The sequence below is a fragment of the Aspergillus flavus genome, chromosome 3, assembly GCF_009017415.1.
Source record: "Aspergillus flavus chromosome 3, complete sequence".
Lineage (NCBI taxonomy): Eukaryota > Fungi > Ascomycota > Eurotiomycetes > Eurotiales > Aspergillaceae > Aspergillus > Aspergillus flavus.
The window spans coordinates 1,519,085-1,543,863 of NC_092407.1; the positions used below are offsets into that span (position 1 = coordinate 1,519,085).

General features: G+C 47.6%; 10 protein-coding genes across 10 annotated transcripts; 5 read left to right on the forward strand and 5 right to left on the reverse strand.

Moving 5' to 3' along the window:
• Positions 1-159: 159 nt before the first annotated feature.
• On the reverse strand, positions 160-760 carry F9C07_2281751 (EthD domain-containing protein; the record flags this gene model as incomplete). Its single annotated transcript, XM_041290720.1, has 2 exons — positions 160-480; positions 533-760. The coding sequence occupies 2 exons, from the start codon at positions 758-760 to the stop codon at positions 160-162; spliced, it is 549 nt and encodes a 182-aa protein (XP_041144350.1).
• Positions 761-1,386: 626 nt separating this feature from the next.
• F9C07_4705 (putative DNA-directed RNA polymerase) lies at positions 1,387-2,196 on the forward strand (the record flags this gene model as incomplete). Its single annotated transcript, XM_071511253.1, has 3 exons — positions 1,387-1,409; positions 1,771-1,877; positions 1,931-2,196. The coding sequence occupies 3 exons, from the start codon at positions 1,387-1,389 to the stop codon at positions 2,194-2,196; spliced, it is 396 nt and encodes a 131-aa protein (XP_071364923.1).
• A 659-nt stretch (positions 2,197-2,855) lies between these two features.
• F9C07_2149449 (fungal-specific transcription factor domain-containing protein) lies at positions 2,856-7,568 on the reverse strand. The gene is made up of 7 exons (XM_041290721.2): positions 7,252-7,568; positions 6,283-7,194; positions 5,824-6,219; positions 5,537-5,769; positions 4,050-5,475; positions 3,674-3,989; positions 2,856-3,599 (listed from the first exon to the last, which is right to left on the reverse strand). The coding sequence occupies exons 1-5, from the start codon at positions 7,428-7,430 to the stop codon at positions 5,066-5,068; spliced, it is 2,130 nt and encodes a 709-aa protein (XP_041144352.2). The 5' UTR covers positions 7,431-7,568; the 3' UTR covers positions 2,856-3,599; positions 3,674-3,989; positions 4,050-5,065.
• On the forward strand, positions 3,030-4,896 carry F9C07_2064275 (pentachlorophenol 4-monooxygenase; the record flags this gene model as incomplete). Its single annotated transcript, XM_071508695.1, has 4 exons — positions 3,030-3,131; positions 3,191-3,588; positions 3,639-3,989; positions 4,050-4,896. 4 exons carry the CDS (start codon positions 3,030-3,032, stop codon positions 4,894-4,896), a joined length of 1,698 nt encoding a protein of 565 aa, XP_071364924.1.
• Positions 7,569-7,826: 258 nt separating the features above from the next.
• Positions 7,827-10,674, forward strand: F9C07_2281754 (Alpha/Beta hydrolase protein). Its single transcript, XM_041285234.2, has one exon. It carries the CDS (start codon positions 8,597-8,599, stop codon positions 10,250-10,252), a length of 1,656 nt encoding a protein of 551 aa, XP_041144353.1. The 5' UTR covers positions 7,827-8,596; the 3' UTR covers positions 10,253-10,674.
• Positions 10,675-11,525: 851 nt separating this feature from the next.
• F9C07_2065703 (ankyrin) lies at positions 11,526-13,983 on the reverse strand (the record flags this gene model as incomplete). Its single annotated transcript, XM_071508706.1, has 3 exons — positions 11,526-11,606; positions 11,676-13,825; positions 13,893-13,983. The coding sequence occupies 3 exons, from the start codon at positions 13,981-13,983 to the stop codon at positions 11,526-11,528; spliced, it is 2,322 nt and encodes a 773-aa protein (XP_071364925.1).
• Positions 13,984-14,310: 327 nt separating this feature from the next.
• Positions 14,311-15,105, reverse strand: F9C07_4711 (uncharacterized protein; the record flags this gene model as incomplete). The annotated part of the gene is made up of 1 exon (XM_071511254.1): positions 14,311-15,105. One exon carries the CDS (start codon positions 15,103-15,105, stop codon positions 14,311-14,313), a length of 795 nt encoding a protein of 264 aa, XP_071364926.1.
• Positions 15,106-16,630: 1,525 nt separating this feature from the next.
• On the reverse strand, positions 16,631-17,648 carry F9C07_2281757 (putative serine/threonine-protein kinase ripk4; the record flags this gene model as incomplete). Its single annotated transcript, XM_071510523.1, has 2 exons — positions 16,631-17,251; positions 17,295-17,648. 2 exons carry the CDS (start codon positions 17,646-17,648, stop codon positions 16,982-16,984), a joined length of 624 nt encoding a protein of 207 aa, XP_071364927.1. The 3' UTR covers positions 16,631-16,981.
• Positions 17,649-20,348: 2,700 nt separating this feature from the next.
• On the forward strand, positions 20,349-20,789 carry F9C07_4713 (AAA domain-containing protein; the record flags this gene model as incomplete). The annotated part of the gene is made up of 1 exon (XM_071511255.1): positions 20,349-20,789. One exon carries the CDS (start codon positions 20,349-20,351, stop codon positions 20,787-20,789), a length of 441 nt encoding a protein of 146 aa, XP_071364928.1.
• Positions 20,790-21,529: 740 nt separating this feature from the next.
• Positions 21,530-24,519, forward strand: F9C07_2281759 (putative dynamin GTPase). The gene is made up of 4 exons (XM_071510524.1): positions 21,530-23,764; positions 23,823-24,063; positions 24,133-24,291; positions 24,365-24,519. Coding segments are annotated over exons 1-4 (2,382 nt in total). The 5' UTR covers positions 21,530-21,784; the 3' UTR covers positions 24,367-24,519.
• Positions 24,520-24,779: the final 260 nt, after the last annotated feature.

Here is a 24,779-nt window from a genome sequence, read left to right on the forward strand (position 1 = left end):
ATAAGTGACAAGTCTGAATATGAATAGTAAGGACCCCTTCTACCGTTGACATCAAGCACATATCTGAACATACGACAAAGTCATATTCTGCCGAGATGGGATGCAGAAATCACCCAAATAGTCCATTGAAACATACCTACGTATAATTGCACACATCCTTCAAAGGTACGACTCGAAAAGCTTCTGGTACTTCTCAGCCGTCGTGGCGTCCCCGACCCAGACATTGGAACCTTCGTCAGCAACCTCGACGTTCTTTCCGACATAGGTCGTGACCATTCCGTCACCATAGGCCGACTTATCGATGAACGTTTCCTCATCCTTCTCAACAATGTCGATGTAGTAAGGATGAGAAAGCATCGCGGTCAAAGCCGAGGGATTCAGGTACGGGAATATGGCGATGCCGTCAAAGCTCACAAGGGTGGTGTTGGCAGGCTGGTCTGCTCCCATTGCAGTGGGGGGGATCATGCCTCCAACTAGGATCTGAGGGCGTGTCAACTGATACCATTAACTCATGAGTGTTCGCTCTCCATACCTGTTGGTTACGGGTGATGTTGAAATAGGTTGCTAGGGGAGCAACCTTGGGCGCATGCTCTGTCTGCCAGTGCGTCCAGAATTCCTCGCGAGCCCAGTCCGGGTGCCGCTTGATGTAGGTGATCGTCTGGGTGTAGCCGGTGTACGAGTCGTGGTTCTGGTCATCAGTCTGGCACGACGCGGCGGTCGCTCCAGCTAGAGCCGCCAACGGAGACATGAGGCGAACCATGATACTTTCCTACGACATGAAGATGAGTGACTGGTGATTGCACGTATAGGAAGAGGCGGGGACAGACCGATGCAAGATGCGCGGAGCCTACGGCAGCTTATATGGAATACCGGAAGTTGTCACGTCTCATAAGTCGTTATGGCTATGCAATTCGTCAACACTTCAAGTCAGTTCTCATGAATGACTTTGTGAATTGTTGTCAATCCTCGCGATCGGCAAGGCCCAAGTCCCAAGCGGCATGGACGCTCAGTCTTCAGATAGGGTAGCGTTCCGCGTATAGCCCTTGCTTAAAACCGAAGCAGTCAATAACACAACTATATGGGATCTACGTAAAGAAATCTTTATCCAGTTTTGAAGAATAGCTAAGTTCTAGAGACTAAGTTCCTCGACTTATAAATTATAGACAGTGGAAGGAATCACATCCTTTACATAACATCAAATTCTTCGGAAATTTGTTAAAGGTTCCCACATCACGGAGTTCACTGAACCTGGTAAGGTGCCCTATAGGCAGCTGGCTATTTATTCATTGGGAGTCTTACGAGTGGGCGGTCTGTTGGCGTGTATGCATGCATCGAATGACTGGCCACTCAAACCAAAGGGTTCATCGTCAATTGAATCACCGGCAGATGGAGGACAATGATTCCTTGTTGTAAGATAATCTCTTCATTGATAGACGGTTTACAATGGTAAGTAGCGCGACTATTTCCGTAAAGCAATAGTCCGTTTTGTTGCAATTTGTACTCTAGAATCCCTAGATATGAGTCTAAGAACAATTTTATAACGTCATTTACTTTTCATAGCCTTAGCAGAAGACCAATCTCTTTTACTGTTAATTATTTTTCATTTTCATTTTCATTCTTTTCTTTTTATTCTTCTATGAATTGCCTTGTGTCTGAGCTGCTCAGGTGAAGAAGGCACCAACAAAAGTAGATATCTCAATCGTCATATCCCTCGTTTCATCAGGTAGTCATTTGTTTTCCTTTCTTTCTGTCTTTGTATCCCTTTTTCAGAGACCATTTCAGTAGGGTAGTCCAATACTGTGACGATTGTGGCAGTCTTCTCGACGAGAGCCCCGAGGAAACTTTGCAGTGTGAGCTGTGTGGGAAGCTTGCGAAGAGTAAGGTCTACCAATCCTTTGAATCCATCGGCTAACATGTCATACGTGAATAGATACTGTGTTCTTTCATACGCAGACCACCGTGTCCGAAAACTTTCTGTCGAAGCTGAGGAACAAGATGAAATCGTTCACCCAGAAGGCTACGCGTGACGAACTTGGCCCCGGTCCTACTATTGAAGTCGACTGTGTCAAATGCCCCTCTAAGGACGTGACCTATTCTCAGGTGCAGCTAAGGAGCGCCAATGAAGGAAGCACTATCTTTTACAACTGTCTGAAATGTGGACACAGGCAAATACACTGGCTCCTAAGTCAAGCTTAACGGGTTACATTAACTTCTCAAAGATGGACGGAAAACAATCAAATGTAGTGGGAGAACCCGGCATCGAAATCACGTATCATGCTTCTGCACAGCCCTCCTTGCACCACCTTTTCCGTATATCTGGCATTGGCTCTAAGGTGTGGAAAATCACCCATAGATGCTAGCGGCGCCGGTGCCATCCAATACCAGGATTCGAATCCAAAGGCGAGAATACCGTTGTTACGTCAGGTATGACTCAGGTCCACTTCCCCCATTCAAAGTGGCGGCATCGAGTTCTACTACAAAATGACTGCGGAAGTATGTATGTATTCTAATCCGTAACATTGATTGACTTTACAGCGCTCTCCCTATATTTTCCTAGCCCTAATTCGGACCAAAGACCTGACTTCGGTAATGAAATAAAATAGCAAGATGCCCTGTCGATGTACGACACGCATTTAGAACTCCAGAAAGGCTACATTCTCATCCGGTATAGACCCACATACCGTTACTTTCCGATACATATTTTACCCCTATTCACCATTTCATGACACACGTATATTTGATTCCGATACGAAGCGATACATACGTGGTCCTCCTGATTAGGAAATATAGGAGCGTCGGTAAAGAACAATAAGCCACATGCCCTTCCAGGTGGTACGTATATGAGTCTGGCTGACGGAAATCGGCATCCAGTGTACAACTATTGTGCCGGTTAGCCGGGGTGTCGAATGTATATAAGAACCAGTAGGCGTTATTTGGAGGGGAAAGAAACAAATCTTCTAGACTAAAGGTGACATATACCGCGTTTATACATACGTATTTCTTCTTATTCACTTCTATTGTTGGCCAAAATGACTACAAATATCAAAACGGACGTTTTAATTGTTGGGGGTGGACCTGTGGGCCTGCTCGTAGCTTATGGTCTTGCCAGACAGGGCGTGGATACAGTGCTTGTTGGCGAGTGAAGGCTTGTTCCTCGTTACTATGCAGTTACTGACGCAATGATGTAGAGAAACATGACAAGGAACAGCAAGCTATGTACGGCAGAGCAACAACCTTATACCCCAGAACACTGGAAATGCTTGACCAGCTTGAGCTCCTGGATGAGCTCAACCAAATCGGATATATCGGCCGTAACAGTGTCACGTACAAAGATGGCAAGCGGGTGACATCGCGAGGCTGGCATGTGATGTTCCAACGTATGAGTGGCACATACTTGGACTATTGCCTGAATATCCGGCAGAAATATTCCGAAAATGTGATTCGCGATACTTATCTGGAGATGGGAGGTCGAGCGTACATCGGCTGGGCACTAGAAGACTTCACTGTGGGTAGCCAGAGTGAGGGTGACCATAAAGTGACCTCACAAATTCGCCAGGTTGGTGGGGGTGAAGATCTGACTGTGTACAGGTGAGTCTGACCTGTCCATACATGTTAGTAGGCGTTCTAACGTTTTACAGCAAATTTATTGTCGGGGCCGATGGTGGACACTCACTTGTCAGACGCTTATCAAATATCCCATTTGAGGGTGATCGCACGGACTTTAAGTGGGTTCGGATTGATGGGCAATTCAAGACCAATATGCCGGATGCGGATCTTGGTTTTGCGTCTATAGAGTCGAAGAGCCACGGGAACGTCCTTTGGGTTCAACTCGACCACGGCATGAAACGCATAGGTTTCGCAATGACAGCTGAAATGCTAGCGAAATATGGAAACTCGCTTACAGAAGAACAAGCTAAGGAAGAAGCTGTCAAGTCGATGGAGCCATTCTTATTAGAGATCGAGAAAGTCGACTGGTGGACGCTATACAGGTAGGCCACGTGCCCTTATCTCTACTACCTTCTGGGTTTTCACTGAAAGATCAATAACAGCATAAATCAACGAGTTGCTGATACCTTCTTCGCCAACGATCGTATCCTGCTGGCAGGCGACGCTTGCCATACACATTCCTCTGGTGCCGCACAAGGTATGAATACTGGCGTCCACGATGCAGTCAATTTGGCCTGGAAATTGGGAGGTGTAGTGAAAGGCTGGTATAGCACCGACATGCTCCGAACATATGACAACGAGCGACGCCTGGCAGCGCAGCATCTCATTGAGCTGGACAAAGCATTCTCGGCAACTATTTCTGGGCAGATTCCAGATACCCACAAGGGTCTATATGCCGATGCGAACGAGCTATTTACTAAGCTCTTTGACGAGTCAATCCAATTCAACATCGGACTGGGAATTCACTACAATGAAAGCATCATTAACAAAGCTCCGTCTACCGGAATGGTTTCAGCTGGCTGGAGAGCACCAGATGCTCTGGTCTATGCACCCGGCTCCCGTATCCCGGTTCGGCTTTTCCTACTTACCAGAAATACTGGAATGTGGTCTATTCTCATATTCGCCGGACAGCCTACGCTCACCCGGGAGACATTGGCTTTATCGATGAAGAAGCTGACCGTATCACTTGAAAATCTCCCTAAAGGCATGGTCCGGTGCTTTACTTTGATTGCCCATAGTATCACTGAAGGTGACCAGGTCTTTGCAATTCCTAGGATTGGTCACGCATATTATGATTCCGACCGATCAGCCCACGCTGCATATACCATTTCCACCAGCAGTGGTGGGGTAGCAATTCTCAGACCGGACGGCATTCTTGGATACGCCACAGCCCTGGAGGAAATTGAGACTGTTGAAGGTTTCTTCAACAGCTTCGTTCTAGGCAATTAGCAATAGGGATCCGCACATCGACGTATACTGGGGTCCTAGTGTACACCCAATCGTTCCTAACTTTCTTTCGCCTTCCTTTCTCTTCTTCTTAGGGTGGGGTATAAAAAGAGACGCATGTTGTTGTAGCATGTTCTCAGGGTATTAAAGATAGAGATATTTGATGATAGTTTCAGAACTGTAAACTGAACCAGAAAGGGTCAAAAAATGTATCTTCGTTAAAGTCAAGATCGCGAAAGAGGTCGTCTGTGAGTGGCAGATAATCTGTGCCCTCTGATACTAGATCATCGTTTCCGTCGTTATCCAGCTGTTCAAACGTGGGGAACTGATTGGCAGATGGTTGTTCCTGCGACAGGATATTGGTAGTCGACATCGCAGAGTGCGGAAAAGTGATAGAGCACCTCTCTTTGATCGTGCGTAGGTTCTCGGCACAGCGTTCCGCCGTGCTGCTGTACAATCCTAGCTTGCTCAACGCGGACTGACATTTCTGCCAAGACTGTTGTAAAGCTTCCTGGGTTACATTATTTACAAGCGACTGAGAGAGCCCCGCAAGAAGGATGACAGACCCTGCAGTAAATGCATCTATGAAGGCCTGTCAGTAATAGCGTATGAAAAACCTTCGGGACTGCATTAGAATACTTACAAAACACGTTGTAACACCAGACGCTGGACAGGTCAGTGTTGCAAGTCTGATGTACTAAGGAAATAAGATCAATGGCCGCATTGACGCAGTATATGGAACAGTCCAGATTAACTCTGGAGTGGAGTGGAGCCTGATGGGTAGAGTCATTGCTTTCACTACACAACGTTGCATTACTGTTGCGGAGGGTCTGAGCGAGGATAGGCCGGTATAGGAGAATCTTCAAATATGAATATCTATCACCGTACATTAGTAATATATCCTAATCGCAGGCTGTCATTTCTGCATACCTTGCTCGAAGCAAGCACTTTTCTCTTTGGAAGTTGTCTGGACCGTCACGTAAAACTTCATGATCCCACATGAGAGCTTCTGGTAGTTTGGTCTTGAAATTCTCGAGGTCTGCATCGATCTCTATAATGTTCTGAATCTGCCGAGTATTTCCGGCCGGCATATGGTTACCCGCTTCCGTTGGCCCTGCATTATCATACAATGATTTCAGGATCTTGCGCAGCGTATCGTACAGCTTAAGTGTCTCAATGAACCATGTAACACGCGATAGCACACGGGGCGGTTGTTTACAAGTTGGAGCACCCGCTGATAGATAGCAATCATCAATGGCCTCAGGCAGAGGCGTAACTGGCTTTTGGGCAATCATTGCCGGGCGTCCCAGTATTGTGCTAATGGCTCTATATAGTTGACCAGGTTTGAGTTAGCAATGGTATACAGGGACCAGATAGAAGATACCGTACAGGTCAAGCATTACACAGCCATGCCATACCCTCCGCCTAAGCTGGATTTCGGCAAATGATCGACGTTCATTGCCGAGGTCTGAGTGCAGTCCCAGTGCTTGGGCAAGCCGGCATGCCATGCCTATAACATGCCAGCAACGACTGGGAGTTCTTGAGCATTGCAAGTAATGTGTGATGAGCAAGAGAGTTTGGCACACAGCTAAATCTCCCCCTTCAAGAAATTCCAAATCTAAAACCGGCTTGCAACGACGATAAAAAGCTTCTGACGTAGTTTCTCGCTGTGTCTGCACTACGTTGGAGAACTGACATCCTAGAGCAAATATGGCGTTCAATGCGCAGTGGAAAGTGGTGTGATTGACAGTTATGTCTCCTATGCCCAGACCATGAACTGTGTTTGTGCTTCGACTAGACTCCGCAGGCACCCATAGCGACCTGTATGCACTAAAGAAAGCGTCTTTATGCACGAAAGGGTAAAGTGTATGTATCTTAGAGAAATAGCAGTCGACCAAATGGTCAGCTAATGGACGTGGGGGGAGAAGCTCTACCGATGGGCTAGGTTCAGTTGAGAGCTTGGGGTGCCTATCATAATTGTGCAGGTCGATTGAGCGACAGGGCGCCTCGTGGCCAGAACGTGGCCCAGTGATAGTTGGTGGGATAGACTGCTGCAACTGCTGTATAAAAGCCACTGTCGACGAGTCGCCGAAGAATTCTCTACTTGTGTTCTGGTCCCTGTCCAGTGGACCGACAGTTAAGCCCATGGCTGTCACGCCAGCGTCATCCCGGTCATGTGTCGTGCCTCTAGTTGTGACAGAAGACGCGGAGGATGCGGATTCATGACATAGAGGTCCATAATCCAGTTGCGAGGGAGGTATCACTATTACATCCTCTCGCGTGCCAGGGCTCCCGCCATCTCTTTCGCAGTGTCAGTGCCCCGTTCGCCCCTGTTGAATGAAGGAAAAATAGCCGCACCTGGGTAGACGCAGATCGTCATCTTTAAATATACAGCGATCCCGGCGGCGTTGGCAAGTACCGCAATGGGGTCGGACTCCGTCACAGCGTATCTTTAGTGATCGACAAGTATTACACGCAACGCCGACTCTCTTCCTCTTAAGTCTGCGAGGAGGATTTATCGGATTTGTGATTACCATCGTCCAGGTATGGTGTCACTGATGAAGAAAAGGCGTACCGCCGTGAAGTCATGGTCAATTTCTCTGGCATGTCGGGGGTGGACAAGAAAAAGACGAAGAAGAAGAAGTCCAGCAAGGCGATTGAAGACGAAGTGGGACTGACCCTTGATTGGTCGAGGGTCCTTCCATCGCCTCCCGGCCAAAACGTTGGCTTATTCCGATTCCGTATCAATACGGAATAACCAGAATAAATCCATAGAGATCATGAATTGTGCATTTCAAGAGATAATCTAGTACAGGGTACATTGCATTCCTCTATGTGTATCTCATTTAGCCCTAGATAATATAAGAAAAGGCCATTAATATTATAACAATAAACGAAACAAAATACCAGGTCCTCATACAGTCAAATACAAGGTTAAGAACGATTTGTTTTCTACTTGGCATCGGCCTTAATTCCCTGACTAGGTAATACAGGCCCACCATGATTATCGATATCGCCGAAAACTCCTTCGAAAGTTCGTATTGCTTGCGCACGTTGGCCCATATTTGAGCATTGGCATTGGCATATTACGCGAAAGCTTCTCGTGTGTTATGGTAAAAGATGAACAATCCTTACATCCCTGGGAAACGTTCAAGCGACAGTCTGGGCCCTGTAATGGGCTGCATATCACAACCCTGACCGGCAGGGCAGAATATAAATGCATTACTTCACGGCCAGATCGACAAGGGCCGAGGCAGGACGATCCCCATTCCAGTTGCGTAACAATAAGCTCTCTCTCCACTTCCTTCTTCAGGAAAGAAACGGCGAGAAGGTTATCTGATGTTACTATTTTGGTATAGACCATGTCCTTCCCCGGAGAACCAAAATGAACTCACCCGAAATCATATCAAGTTGACGTTGTCCATTCGGACATCCACCAAGACTGAGTGTCGATGGTCGGAGATAATGGCCAAAAACATCCTTAGAAGGTGGACATGAACTTAAGAATCAAGTATCTCTGACGCGTTCTGCCGTGGAGCTTGAATCTCTGATTAGATTGTCTGCTAGGCATCTAAATATGTAAAGCCAGTGTTGTGGGTGCGATGTCCAAGTATATATATCTGGGAAGATCTCGAACTTTTTTGCTCCTGATATCATCCCCGGCCTATCTTTATCTTACAGATTTCCCTTACTATATTCCGGAATGGCTTCGCATTTGTTAAAGAGCCTAGCCTCACTGGCCGTGACCGCTGCGTTTGCCCAAGCTCAGCTCTGGGATCAGACCATCCAGACGAATTACGGTCCCGTTCAGGGCTTTAAGTATTTCAACGAGTCTACCCTCGAGAAATACTTCGGTGTCTCCGAGTCCAACGTGACAGCCTTTTTGGGTATCCCGTTTGCTGCGGACACTGGGTATCAGAACCGCTGGAAGCCACCACAGCCCCGTGAGCCCTGGAATGAAACCCTGAAAGCGACGGACTTTGGTCCTGCCTGTCCCAGCAACTACGCATCCAATATCAGCGAAGACTGCCTCAGTCTGAACCTCTGGACCAATGCCGCCTCTGCGGACGCCAAGCTCCCTGTTATGGTCTGGAACCAGGGCTCTGACGAGACCAGCAATGATGCCTGGTGGTACGGCGGTGGAATGGCCTTGAAGGACGTCATCCTCATTACCTTCAACCGTCGCGACGATGCATTCGGTTACCTCGCTCATCCTGAGCTCAACGCCGAAGGTCTCCAGCTGACCGGTCACAATACATCTGGAAACTATGGTGTCCTCGACCAGCTCGAGGTCCTCAAATGGGTCCAGAAAAACATCGCCAAGTTTGGTGGTGATCCGGACCGCGTAGTCGTCGCTGGCCAGTCTTTCGGTTCTTCCCAGGTCTATCATGCCGTCAATAGCCCTTTGTTCAAGGGGTACTTCCATGGCGGCATCTCTGAGTCAGGTATCAGGTATCCATACGATCCTTTGCTTGCAGGCCTCGCGACCTCTTACGTCAATATGTCCGCTGCCATCACGCACGGTGTCAACTATACTACCTTCCACAATGTCTCCAGCATCAAGGAACTGCGCACGCTTTCCATGGAGGAACTCCTGATCGGCTCTCAGGACCGCGTCAACGACACATGGATTGATCCAATCACCGCACTCTCTGCTGGTTACCCTCTCATTTTCAAGCCCGTCCTAGACAACTACGTCCTTCCCTCCACATACCTGGAGACACTTATCAACGGCCCCGCGAACGACGTCCCCGTCATAACAGGCAACACCAAAGACGAGTCAGGCGCCTCAACAACCACCGACTACACCGTAGAGGAATACGAGTCCTATTCCACTCTCAAATACGGTAATCTATCCAGCCGTTATTTCCAGCTATACCCCGACCACGGCAACGCAAGCACCGCAGATAGAGCTTGGAACGCAGCTGCCCGCGATACCTCCCTCATTGGCTCCTGGGCCTACGCCACCGACTGGTACAAGTCCGCCTCCTCCTCGTTCTACACCTACTACTGGACCCACGCCCCACCAGGCCAAGACCAGGGTGCCTTCCACCAGTCTGAAATTATGTATGCACTGAATGCTCTCTACGCCAATGCCGATAGATACCCTTTCACCGAGCAGGATTATGCCATCCAGGAGAAGATGTCTGCCTACTGGGCTAACTTTGCAAAGACGCTCGATCCCAACGAGGGTGGATCTTACACTGGCAGCGGCTCGCTGCCGCGCTGGAGCCCCAACAGCGCCAATGGTACCCAGGTTGTCATGGAGCTCGGCAATGCGTTTGGAAACGTCCCCATTGCTAAGAAGGCTCAGGTGGAGCTCATTATGGAGTGGTTCCATCAGCAAACTCCGTACTGATTTCGGCAGTTACTGCTGATGATGGAGCTTCCTAGGTTGAGTATGTAATCACGTAGTATAAGGGAAGGCTATCCTGCTACTGATGCTCGGCTGCTCTATGCTATCGGATTTCTATAATGTACCTATATTCACTTCTTGATTCTTAGTTTAGATCTGTCGATTCTGCTACTGTTTTTGTCACTCCTTTGGCCAGTTTCATGTATGTACATATATAAAAAGCATTCGAAATACTATTCTCAAATTCTAACCACATCTAATCTCCAACTTTCCCCTATCCAAATCCAACCCATGGCTCTAGACAACTGCACATAGCCCAGCTACCAAAGAACACACCCCATCCATACCAGTGCAATCTCCCAAAACCACATCACATCCACCACACTCGATATGGAGAACACACTCCAACCTCACTCAAAATCCACTTACCAGACCTCAAACGCCGTTCCCATGAGAAACTACTCAAATCCACTACCGCCACCTAAACTTATTTACATAACATACCCCTCTAGGTCTGCCGAAACGTGGACCCAGCCAGGCCGTTGTTTGAATCCGGGGTCAACTACCAAATACGGACTAGCGCTCCACATTTACCCTCGGGGATACCAAGCCTCTTCATTAAAATCCTTCATAATGTAACTGCCGATCATTGGATTATAATTTTCCACGAGTGCGTGTTACTACTTGCTGTTTTAAGACTCGGCGGGTTGGATATGGTGAGGTTGTGATTTATTCATATGTGTGTTTGTTGGGTTGATGTATTGGGATCTTGGGCATCTGTGAATGTGAGGGAGATTTGTTCTGGGTTGGGTTGGGTTAGGCTTGTCTAGGGGTCAATATATCGGATAGTTCTTATACTCGGATTTAGAGTTGGGAGGTATTATTATGCGCAGAGAGGGTATAGCTGAGTGAGTCTGTGGCAGTTATGCTTTATGGCTTGGGGGGTTCAGTATATGAAGAATTACCCGCTAGGCAGGGAGCTAAGAATAGGTGTGAGTTCTATGCGTATCTAACCTGTATTTATTCTTTTTGAGATTTAACTTTTGGCATCTGACATAGCTCTCTTGTGAGTAAGTATGTAATTAATAGGAAAGAAAGTGCCGCAAAGCCTGGGAATAACTACAAACTAACATATGCTACCACGGCTCGCGTAGACTCTATCTTGGAACCGGTTAAGAACATATTAAGAGCCTTTACTATCCTAAATATCAACTGTTATCCTTAGCTGTCATACCTAGTTACCAGTAAACACTATCCCGAAATAAGTACGCCGCCATTAGGGCACCTCCACGAATCTCTCACTAGCATCCAGTAGAAGTTCCATAATGGTCGACTTATTGACCATGGAGAGCAGTTTCTGAGACCACGGACAGTCCGGATTGAAATCTACACCCCCTTGTTCGAGTAACAGGCGCACTATACTTACGTACCCCCTGCGGGCCGCCACTGACAATGGCGTTTCATGGTAATATGTGGGTTGATCGGGGAACACATCGGTCCGCTCTAGTAGCAGCATAACAGCCTCATAGTGGCCATTCTCTGAAGCGACGTAGATAGGTGTCTCTCCCATAGAGTTGGCAATACCGGGATGAGCACCCTTGGCTAACAGATCTATCAGAATGTCCAGATGGCCTCCACGAGCCGCCATTAAGAAAACCGTCGTCCCGTCTACGGCCTGATGATGTACGTCGATATCGGGATGCTGAAGAAGCATGAGTGCAGCTTCTGCTTGCGCGTGGGATGCTGCAATACCAAGCGCAGTGCGTCCACGGTTGTTCGGTACGTTTATATCCAGTGTCTTTTCTAATAAGACAGACATGAGGTCAAGATCACCGCGAGCAGCCGCGATCATTAACGGCGTTGCTAGGTATTCGACACACCAGCAGTTCGGGCATGCATTGTATCTCTGGATAAGCATCATAGCTAGCTCGCAGCGACCGTCCCTGACGGCTATATACAGGGGTGTCTCCCCTTGGTTGTTATCTGGCTGATTAGGATCAGTGTTCTCGTTTTCGAGCATTAATTGTATTGTGTCTGCGCTTTTGGAGACAACGGCATGATAGAATGGTGTTTCCCTGTGCTCGTCTAGGGCGTTTACGTTCACATCTTCTCGGGCCAGTATACTTGCCACGAAAGTTGATAATCCGTGTTTACATGCAACATGAAGTGGGGTCATGCCCTCAAAATTGCTAATGCCGATACACGTCCTTGGATCGTCTAACAGAAGGCGGAATAGGAACTGGTCTCCGCTCTCTATTGCGAGTATCAGTGGAGTTCGGCCTTCGCGATCCTCGCGATTTGGACTCGTGTCGTTGTGCTGAAGCAGGAGTTTTACCAGGTCGTAATGACGCCGGCCTACTGCATGATGTAGAGCGGTCCTGAACTCCGCATCATGGCTATTTGGATCGAATATCTGTGAGTCCAATGCCAGTTTGACCATCTTAGTAAGGCCGCGAGACGCCACCCATGGAAGAAAGTGTTGTACATAGGGGGCTTTATCCTTTGTAAGGAACAGGTTCACTATCTCCGTATTGCCTTTCAGCGCAGCCATGATGATTGGAGATTTCTTATCCTCCTGTTCTCCGACTTCAACATGACAACGAGGTAAGAGCATCCGGACGATATTCGTGTACCCTTTTACGACCGCGGTCTGGAGCGGGGTCAGCTTGCCATGTTGTACTCCTGAGTAATCGGCTCTAACTTTGTCGCTGCTCAGGAGTACAGAAACAACGTCTTCGTGATTATACTCCACAGCGACACTCAATGGGGTATCGTTGAAGTCATCATCTAAATTAGGTCTCATCTCCCCACCGTCTAAGAGTATCTTAGCAGCTCCGGCCCTTCCGCTTCTTGCTGCGTAGAATAATGGAGTCCGTAGATGAGGACCTAGCTGTCTTGGATCCCTATGCCATTTCAGACAGAGTCGAACAATATCGTCATGTCCCGCTGCAGCCGCCGCTCCCAGAGGGCTACCATATGGTCCATACCCGTAAGTGTTGGGAGATGCCTCTTTAGATACGCGGGTTTCCAAAAGACGTCGTACTACGGTCTTTGACCCCTTATAGGCTGCGAGTTGTAAGGCATCGCCATAAACACCGTCCATCTTCCAAGCACCAGCACCGTGGTCCAGGAGGAGCTCTACCAGGAGCTCATCATTATTGAATGCAGCAGCATACATGGCACTGCCCAGGTATTCGTGACTCTTATCACCCAGTACTCCGTTGCCCAGAAGCACCCTTACAAGGTCCCTCAAGCCAAGCCAGGCGCCTAACACCATGATGCCAAAATCATCCATACTTTCAGCCCAATGCATGACACTTTTCAGATTCTGTGCAACCCAAGCGCGGCCCTTGTATGAGATCAAGGCAGTACTTATAGCCTGGGCACAGTCTTCTGCGCAGCATTGTGCAGTCGACAGCGACCGTAAGCGCGATAAGATCCGTGACATGCTTTCGTGACTGGATACATCATGCGCGATTTTCTCGTACAAAAGTCGTGACCAGAGCCGGTCATTCATAGTCAGGTTGTATTGCCCGATGTAGAGCATGTTGCCCAGGACGATCTGGTTCATGTAACCTAGATATGAAGTTCATGCACCGATGAGTTTGATTGGTCTCAGCGGCTAGGGCAGTGTGATGCTTACGGCAGACACATCTTAGATTCAGTATATCCTGCACATCGAGCGACCTTAGTATCGTCACAACAGTTTCAACACAGATATCCTGAAGCCCCATGATGTCTGCCTCTCAGGGTTCCTGGTGAGAGTTGTGTGTCTGTATTCTTTGGGCAGAATTGTGATTCATCCCTTGCTGCATATATAAGGCTGGCATGCCAACTCATCAAACAGGCCAAGAGGGGTTTTTTCTTGCGCTCAGGCTGCAAATCTCACTTTTCTTTTTGCATGATTCCAATGCTTCACTTTTCGATTGGGATCGCCCTTCATTCCCGGTTTGCAGGCCGTTCACTCATTAAACGATTTACTTTACTATGAGACTAATTCATGGTAGTGATCTTTTCTGGGATATCGCAGTCTGTTTTTAAACACCGAACAGGGTCACTGTCTATAGCTTTCGTCCTACTTCGAGTTCATATTCATACTCACGCCCAAATGCTCGGTAGAAAATATGCTCAAATACCCCCCTTGCGCGTGTGCCGTACATCGCTTTCGTGAACTCCCAGTACTCGGCCATAGCGCTGGCACATTCACAGTCGACAATTCCACTCAACCGTCCACGGTCAGCAAGCAAATTCAAAGGATGCAAGTCTGAGTGCGTAAAATGTGAATGATGATCAAGACAAATACTGCGCTCCGGGAATATGGTAGCTAATGTGCCGCTAAGATGGCTGGTCAGGTGAGCATAAAATTCAGATTCCGAGTTGAACAGACCCGCAGATCCATCAGGGATGCGATGGTCGATATATGGGCCGCCAATCGTGTTTCCGAGTTCATACGGCATATTATTTGGAGTCTTTTGTACCTGCGCGATGCAAGCCTTTAGATCGTCGGCAAGTTGGCTCCACTCGGCATACGACATCAGATGCCAGACAACCGCAAGGAGCTGTCCGTGTAAACGTGTCATAATTAGATACATCTTGCCTAGGTTCTCGACAACATCCGCTACACGGGGTGCTGGGATGCTGGTGTACTGCTCAACCAATCTTAATGCATGGCTTCGTTTCGTTAAGGGGGATCCCACTCCTTGACGACCAAACCAAAAGGGATCTGTTGAACCCATTGTCCCGACAATATCCCGTAGAGCTTTTCCCCAAGCCATATAAGAAGTCAATAGATTCGCCCACGCGCCCAAAGTTGTACGAAGAGCCATATCCAACGAAAGACTGTTCGAATCACCCATGGTAACTCTGAGACATCCCTGTGAGGCTTCGGCCAGCCACACGCTATTTTGCCTCGATGGAAAAGAGATGCAGTGCGGCTGTGAATCGATGAGGGACCTCAAAGGAGAAGGGATTGGGGTAGAGCAACGTCGTCGTGGATGCTCGGGGACAGAAGCCTTGCATTTTGGAGGATTATATCATCATTCTCGGTAGCAAGAACTTCGCAGAATATTGAGGTAATGGAAATAACTGAATTAACTGTTACAAACGACCCAACAGCTGTGAGCATGTATTTTTTTTTTTTTTTTTTTTTTTTAATAACACTCTCATATATGGCAGCTTACCTCCTCGGCACAAACAAGCTCATGGAACATGGACGATAGGACAATATACGCAGCTTCCACAGCTGAGATTGATCCGAGATCGCGTCCATCAAGAAAGAACAACAAGGACCATTTCTCTGGTGGACTAGTTGGTCAAGGGGACTTGAAAGTGGCACAAGGCACGTTACTTTCCATAAGCTAGTTGAACGTAGAGCGGGCGGTTGCACACCAGAGCACGTACACCGTTCCACTAGCCCTCTCTACTTATTCTTGAATCAACCTAGACTAGTTTCCACATCCTGCTGAACGCCTGTTGCCCTTGAAATCAAATACCGTGCAGCAACTTCGGTGTCAAGAGCAGCTTTGACAAATTGGTTCAGTAGTAGGCGTTCTGTGGGCGAGAGCGCGGCCGGGACAATAACCTCACACGCGCTGCTGGCGGCGGTCAGCGATGAACCTGGATCCTAGTAGTGTCGTAATAGCTCGCAGGCAAACGAGAGGCGTTCAGGTTCGAACTTGTCAATGGCGCTGCAGTGGTTTCATCAGCTCATGAAAGGGGGAACAGAAGCAAAAGGTGGCAAGTAAATATGATCGGCAAGTAAACTTTTCAGTTACCCGCCAGTTGACCGCTTCCTACACGTCCTAATCCTTTTTCTGCCTACATTTCCTAGTAAGGTCACGTTACGGACAGTATTGACCAATGATCTAAGTCAACATCAATCTAAACCAACATCGATCAATCCATGTCACGCGATTTGATATCATCCTTCATCGTCGTTCGTCGAGATATGAGCGGAGAGTTCCAATTCTACTACAAACCATCGAGAAAAGCCAAAGCAGTCTAGCATAGGTCTTAGAGCCTCAGACACCGTCTGCTTGCACCTCCGGGTTTCAGTGGAGTCCACAATGAAGTCCTAGGTTCTTGAGACCCCAATAAAGTAGTATCGTGGAAGAGAGAGTGGGCGATATCGTGGAAAACGGAGCTATCGATTCGAAAGCGAATATGCTAGAATCTAATCTAGCTAGACTCATATCACCCTGTGACTTAAGGACTTGCTTTCTCGAGGCGATGAAGTTTCATTACGTATCATGATGACCCTTGGGTTACAGAAAAAACTCTCGGTATCCTGCGACATCACTAGTCTCCCCTCCCTACATCGTTGTTTCCGAAATTAGCGGTGACAAATAATTCCACTTTACAGGATCTGGTACGTCAAAGGTATTGCGATTAAACAGGGTATCATTCATAGGCTAAAGTATAGGTATTGGCTAGTACTAATATCGTTGCAGTTGGAATGCCCCACCAAAGGCGTCCACGCTGTCAGGGTGGGTGTTCCCATTGGTTGTGCATTAGGTATCCGTATACCACCTTCGATCCACATCCACCGTCACCATCCCACGCCCCGGACGACGCCTGAAAGCCGAGGGAAAGGGCGGATCGGAATTGTCGTCGGAACGTAGGGCTGGCCTGCGGCTGACGGTGGGGGAAGGTCTCCCATTGTGTCGATCCGATATTTCTTATGGTGCAGCCGTTTGTCCGAACATGATTTTGTAATCCAGTGAGCACGACATATTACTCAATCGTCGAAAAGAGACAGTCTCCGGCGCTATTCAAGATTGACTTTCCGAGATGGGATGAGACGCGTGGTGGACGTAAGCGAGACCGAACATGCATTTTCTCGGAAATTGGATTTGAGTGGCGAAGGAAGAGAGAATTTTCACTCCCTACACCGTACAGACGGGCGATATTCAAGGGCCGTGCAGCCTCATTAAGCGTGGAGGGGAGCCCATTTGCGGCAGCCGCCTCGGAGAATGATCTGTGGCGTGAGGCTGCAATTCTTGTCTGAACCGCATGACGATTCGACATATTTGAGAAAACAACTCACGACATCGGGGGAGTAGTTTTGGTAGGCGTAAAATACGGGGGTTTTCCCATCGTGGTCTTGGGTGCAGCAGTTCGCACCTCTCTCAAGGAGTGTTTCGGCTATTGTTGCAGATGATAGCTGGGCTGCAAGATGCAATGCGGTCTGGCCCTGGTTGTCCTTAGGGCACCAGGCAATGCCGTAGTCCAGCAACCGTTCGACAGCTTTCAAGTGACCGTTAAGGACAGCCAAGTGGAGAGCTGTACGGTTATCGGAGTCCTTGCCAGTGAGGACAGCCTTGTTCTTCAGATATTCCTGTTCCATGGATGCTACGTCACCGGTAGCAGCAGCATGGAGAAAGAGTTGATGGCTGTCCATGGTGATTGTCGGGTTTTAGTACAGGGAAGTAGAAACAAGAGTGGTAAGCTAAACTCACGCAAGGCGCAATAGCTCGCCTTTATATATTCAGGACAATCAGCAGGGATGTCTGGCCATGTTTTAAACGAACGAGCGAAACATGACTAGCCTCCGACCAACTACGAATGTGGATGTCTGCTGCATATTAGACTACGGCCGCGTCGGCTTCGAATTAACCAAGTGGATAAATCGCCCCTGGGTTATTGCTTAGCCTCTCATCTCCCACGGTTTCATTTGGATGGCCTCTCCAGAACGCATAAAGTCTAGTTTGTGAAGTTTTTGGATAGTAATGACCAGTAGTCACAAGAAAAAGAATCAACCAATCACCAGAGAAGACAGTTATATAGGAGAAGATTCATCAGTGAGGCTTATGGTAGGCAGCTCGCAGCAGCAGCTGGTCCGCACACGACTGATTGCCTTTCTTGGCCTAATGCAAACCTCGCAACGAGATATTAACCCCTAGGGCCTAGGCTAGAGCAAGCACTAGACCTAGGTAGATGTCGACTGATTGTCTAGTGCCGCGTTTTTGTGGTTCCGCGAGAGTTGTGGTGGGACCGTCCACCATATATTTTCTTCGGCCGTACTCCGTGATTAGTTCAGTTTCGCCATGCTGACTGGAATATCGGGGGAACCGACTCGAACCCAGGAAAGGTCCCGTTGTCACCACCAGCAGGGGGTTGTAAGACACTTAATTTTATGGTTAAATGTGATTCGATGTCTCTGGTGATCTCGTATTGAGTCTCCGATCCACGGCTAGCAGTCTCTTTGGCTCCCACACTAGCGTCTTGTCCTGTCTTGACCTGTTGCAGGTTCGAAAATTTTTCATGTGATGAGAATGGCAGAATTATTCACACCTTTGGCGACAGGCCAGGGGTACAGATTACCCAATTGGATTATGTTTGCTGCCACTCGACTTGGGATGGTTACGTTGGGGGGGATCTGGAACGGGTGGGCTCAAAGTGGGTATACCCTAAAACCGCCAACGAATCTTGTTCTTGAGCTACGGGGGAACCCCGGAGTAAGTCGTAATTGGTGCTTTCGTTGTAGGTCGTTGGTCAATTTTCGTTAAGCGAGGTATGGATATCTACCAGCGGGAAGAATATTTTGTAGGAAAGGGATTTTTCATTGCTTTTCTCTGTACGGAGTACATCAACGGCATGGCGAAGCATTTCTGTTCAGTCTTGCATAGTCAAAGCACAGGCACCTAGTGATTATATGAAAATCTTGGCTAGAGGAAGCTTGGCCATCTCAAATCAGAACAAAGAGATGCAGTGAGCCAGGCAATCCCCATAATGCTGAGGGTTATAACTTATATGCATAGAACAAATCTCTTTATTCTAACAATCGGCCCACTATTGTTACATTGACGCACTCTTATGAATCTTCATCTATCTAGTCGGAGCATAATGATCCTACATTCCGTTATCGGACTTGGTCGAGTCATGTCAATAGAAGAAACCACATCACTGGCCAATTGAGCTTGGATTTATTAGAAATTACCATATGTAAGTCCTTCCAAGTATGATATCATACCTGTCATCCTACCCCAGAGTGGGGAAGGTGAATTCCGTCGCGGGTGTTATTGCGCAATATCGATATCTACATTAGTAAACGATACACAGGCCTATAGCATCCTGGTAGCCCTTCTAAGTACGGCAGTACAACGACATAATATTGACACATGTCCCTAAGAGGGTGGGAAACCATCAACGTCTTCTTTATGTACCAGGAATATATATATAACCAAAAAGGGCGGTGACAAAGCAGGGTCTGCTCCACAGGGACTGGTGAAGATAGCATCCAAAACGCAGTCCATATGGTTTGTAGCTTTGTATGCAGAGGATAGGAATAACACTTCCATCCCCAAATACACTGATCAGGATATCCAACACGATATACGGACAAGGTCGTGGTTCTAACGACATGACTTGAAGTAGGGGTTTAGTAGGTGCAGTATCAAATCCACATGAAGTGTCTTGATTGTAAGCATAGATGGCTATAACAGCCGTTGGACCCCTTAGCTTGCGAGAAGCTGGGTGGAAATCATATCGTTCCAATGAATTACGATGTGACTCCCTGTATAAGTTATGCATAATGTATTGATTATGACGCAGTTAGCGAATCAGCTGATCATTCATTCCTATCTCGACATAATGAGCTGCCGGGAAGTTAGTTATCAAAAGCTAAAACGCCCACCGAAAGCAGATATACATATTTCATACACCCTTGTCATAGTGGAGAGGTAATTCCTTTCTTTTTGGATTTTCTTTTTTTTCGACATGTTTCTGATTCTTAATGCAGCACTTAATCTTTTACAAGAGTCAATGTAGTGGTCAAAACTTTACCAATATCAGGCTGTCCTAGAGAGAATGATTTGATCTATCACTTTGGGGGCGTGACGAGTGGGGAATTTGGCTAACTGCGCTTAATGGGGGAATCAATGTGCATGGAGAGGATGAGCGATAAAGCAAATCCAAGGGCGTGTGGGTTTGGGAGCTGCTTGTTCGAAGTCTCCATATGCACAGTGACGTGTCTTGTTACCGAGCGGGGGTTTGTATACACTGCTAGTCCATCGTATAAAGATATTTTCCTGTCACCGATTTCTTTCCATGTGCAGCTAGTCTTTCTTTTACACGAAGAACCACTATTTCTACCTTGAAGATGCGACCCGATACTTCTATCTATATTATAGGAACACAATGCACAGGCAAGACTACTCTTGTGAATGCCTTATTCAACGCCTTTCACGGCCAACGTAATGACATCGTTATACACAGAATCCCAGAAGTAGTTCGAACTGTTCTTCGAGAGACCGGCATCACGCGCAATGATATTCCGAATGACCCATGGAAGGCACTTGAGCTCCAGAAATTGATTCTTCGTGCACAGTATGAGGCTGAAAGCAAGCAATCCGGTAACCTAGTGCTGTCTGACCGGTCCGGCATTGACGCTCTCGTGTATGCCGCCAGATATGGGCCCCCAGGCAGTCGAGAGATGCTGGAAAACACAAGAGAATGGCAATATTTGCCAAGTCGGATGATGCAGTCCTTGGTAGTCTTGTGTTCGCCACATCGGGAATGGCTGGTGGATGATGGAACATGATTGATGCCGAATAACTGGGAGGATTGGCAGGAAACAAATATGATATATTACCGGGTTTTGATAGAGTAGGGTCTCTATTACGTAGTTCTTCCCGATTCCTAGGTGTTGAAATTAGAAGACCGGGTTGACTTGCGTATGCGGTCCTCGATCCCTAACGTTTCTAACCTGTCCTACAAACAACTGGTGGGAGGTAGGTAGGAAGGATATCTGGGAGGATGGGGATTACCCTGGCAAATCTCTATATTTGTGGCCCTGGCACTCTTGCTTTTCTTGTTGTTTGTTTTTCAACATGATTGACTGCACATTCCTTGACAAAGACTGTGCAATTTGATGTCGAGTGCCAATTAGCAGAGACATATATTCTACCTAATGTAGACCAACCTGACCTCTTCTTGATAACTCCCCCAATCACTCACGGCCAAGTGACCACGCTATAAAAGCCCCGTTCGGTTCGAGCAGGGAATTTCCCTTCTGGGAAATGGCGCAGCTACATTGCAGTTTTGACTCATGGCAATGGGTAGGAGTGAATCGCAGCCTTGCATCTATAGTTACTCTACTAACCTAAATAGGAAGGTTTAGCTGTGGTCGGACCTCAAGCTGTGTGTGCAGCTCAGCTGGGCTCTACGCGAATGGCTACCCAAGATCTATTCCTTGACCCGCCCTAAACTGTCGATCGATGATGCCTTACTGGATATATCTATGGGCTATCAATTCAATATGGTAGGCAGCCACCTGGTTCCCTTTGCTCTAAACCACCATTTGTTCACAAAAGGTTTTTAGTATAAAAGCTGCTGTGCCAGGTATCTCCTTCACCTGTTCAATCATCTTTAGCCAAGCGAAGTACTTAGCTATATGGTCGATTAAACATTTTTGTTCTTGCTGCTCACACGTTCTTTCGCTGCACTTTCCGTCTTTATTGAAATACACTCGCCTTTGCTTTGAGTTTGCTTTACCGAACCCTAGTCAGTTGCGGTACTAGGTAATTACTGGTGAAAATGGTCTTGCGTCAGTTCTCAACTAGTTCCTTGGAGGCATTATGCGCAGAGGAGCACCTGGAGCTGCTAGATTCTGTCGACACTCTCCGTTCTCAGGGCATCAGCCATTATATCTCCCTTCCACAGATAATTGTCTGTGGAGACCAGTCCTCAGGCAAAAGCTCCGTGTTGGAGGCGATATCCGGTGTTTCGTTCCCAGTTAAAAGCAATCTTTGCACCCGCTTCCCAACAGAGCTTGTCCTGCGCAAGAGCTCCCACATTGGCGTGAAAGTATCTATTGTTCCTCATCGCTCTCGTAGTCATGTGGAGCAGGATGCACTCTCGCGTTTCCACGAGGAGCTCGAGAGCTTCGAAGGACTTCCAACGCTGATCGAGAATGCAAAAGCTGCTATGGGTATATTTACTCATGGCAAAGCCTTCTCCAATGACCTTCTGCGAGTCGAGGTCTCGGGGCCCGACCGTCCCCATTTAACGATCGTGGATCTTCCCGGGCTGATCCACTCGGAGACGAAGCTGCAGTCGGCCGCTGATGTTGCCCTCGTTCAAGATGTGGTTCAATCGTATATGAAGGAGCCAAGGAGTATTATTCTTGCCGTTGTATCCGCCAAAAACGATTTTGCAAATCAGATCGTTCTGCGACTTGCGCGAGAAGCCGATAGCTTTGGCCACCGAACACTTGGTGTCATTACGAAACCTGATACATTGGTTGAGGGCTCGGAAAGTGAGTACCAGTTTGTTTCATTGGCCAAGAATCAGGAAGTCACTTTTCGCCTCGGTTGGCATGTCCTTAAGAATATGGACACGGAGAAAGGGAATTATAACCTTTCTGTTCGAGGACAAGAGGAAGCCGAGTTCTTTTCCAGGGGGATTTGGGAAGACTTGCCACGGTCGCATGTCGGCATAGACACACTGCGACAACGACTCAGTAAGCTACTTCTCGGACAAATTGCCACCGAGCTACCCAGCTTGATCGATGAGATCCAGTCTAAAATGGACCTATGCGTTAAGGGACTCGAGAAACTCGGAGAACCTCGCGCTACCCTCAAGGAGCAGCGATCGTACCTTCTCCATATTAGCCAATGTTTTCAGACTCTCGTGAGATCTGGTCTAGATGGCAGTTACAATAGCTCCTTTTTTGAGAGTGCCCACTCAGAAAATGGATATCACAAGCGAATGCGTGCAGTTATCCAGAATCTGAATGAAGATTTTGCGCAGCACATAACCGAAAACGGGCACTACCGTGACATACTCAGCGGTGGGCAGCCGGGCACGAGTCAATCATCATCAGCTGAACAGTTGTTTGTCTCTCGCAAGGAATATCTCCAGCATATCGAAAGGTTACTGCGACGAACCAGAGGGAGAGAGCTGCCTGGAACTTTCAACCCAATGATCGTCAATGATCTGTTTAAGGAGCAATCCCAACCATGGCAGAGAATTGCGACTGCTCACGTCACAAAGGTCTGGGATGCTACCAAAACATTTATTTGCGCGGCCGTTGCGGAAGTTAGTGATATGGCAACCTTGGGAGCGTTGTTGAAGGACGTTGTCGAGCCAGCTCTCAGTGATCTCTTGCACAGCATGGAGGCAAGGTTGACTGAATTGCTAGAGCCGCATCAAGCTGGACACGCGATTACTTATAATCACTCCTTTACCGAGGATCTACAGAAGGCTCGTCGTGATATAATGGAGGACCGGTTCTCCCACGTTTTAACTGATTTCTTCGGCGTACCCCAAATTACAACATCAATCAATACCTACTACAACAACAATGGCAACCCCCCTAGCGACGACAACTACGACAAGACCCCGCAAAAAGACCCCTTCGACGATGACTGTTACTACAACACCAACAAGAAGAGAAACAAGAACAGAGACTTTAACCTTCGTAAACTTTTAGACTCGCTGCTCGAATCCACTGAAACCGATATGATCTGCTACGCCGCCCGGGAAGCTCTCGATTGTACACTTGCATACTACAAAGTATGTATTTTGAAGCTTCTCATTTGTCCAAGGAGTATGAAATATTAACACGGTCCAGGTTGCACTCAAGCGGTTCATCGATGGTGTCGCAACTGACGTGGTCGAAACTACCCTTACGAAGTCTCTCAATCAACTGCTTTCACCAATAGTAGTACACCATATGTCTGATACATCGGTCTCGCGTATTGCAGGGGAATCGAAGGAAAATCGCGACTTACGCGAACAACTTTCCAAAAAGCTCGAGATTCTAGAAAGTGGGTCGAAGACTTGCAGGAAGTTTGTCAATATCCAGGGGATAAGTATGCTATCGTCATATCTATAATATCTGAAAAAATCTGAAGCCGACCGAGCTAATCAAGAGTATCTAGCCATGCCAAACTCCGGCACTCAGCAAATCAGTGACCTGAATGTTCCTGCTGGCAATCAGGGCGATCAGCCTCCTAATAGTCAGCCTTGGAATAACCAGGTTCCGCATAATCAGGATCCGAATAATCAGGGAGGTAATATAGGTGGAGACTGGTCAAATTGTGAGTGCCGAACGTGACCTTTTGGATGGAAACGGTTACTGACACTCCATTGTGGCTGTTCTCTCTCCATCAGAGGATCCAGCCCCTGAACCAGAGGTCGGCTATGTGGACTCTGGCCTCTCACCAGTGGAAGGCAAGAAAACTACCGAAACAGTGATAAGGGGTAAAGGGAAGAAGGGTAAGAAGAGCAAGAAAAAAAACTAGTTCAATGCCATCTGAGCAGCTGGCGAATCCTCTCTAGTTACTACTTAAATTGTGAATTCAAAGGTTGATCTTGATCAAATAGTGTCTGTAATGATACATGGTCTACAGGCTTCTATTGTGCACTATCTTCGTCCGGAAGTTTTAAAAGTTACAGTTAGATATTTGATCAAACACCGGTTACGCTTTTCAGTGGCTCATATGCAATTCTGAATAGTGAGAGTCTGTAATGCATCCCTCATCTGAAGGGCAATATTATTAGGCAACCTGTCGACCTCCCAATACGT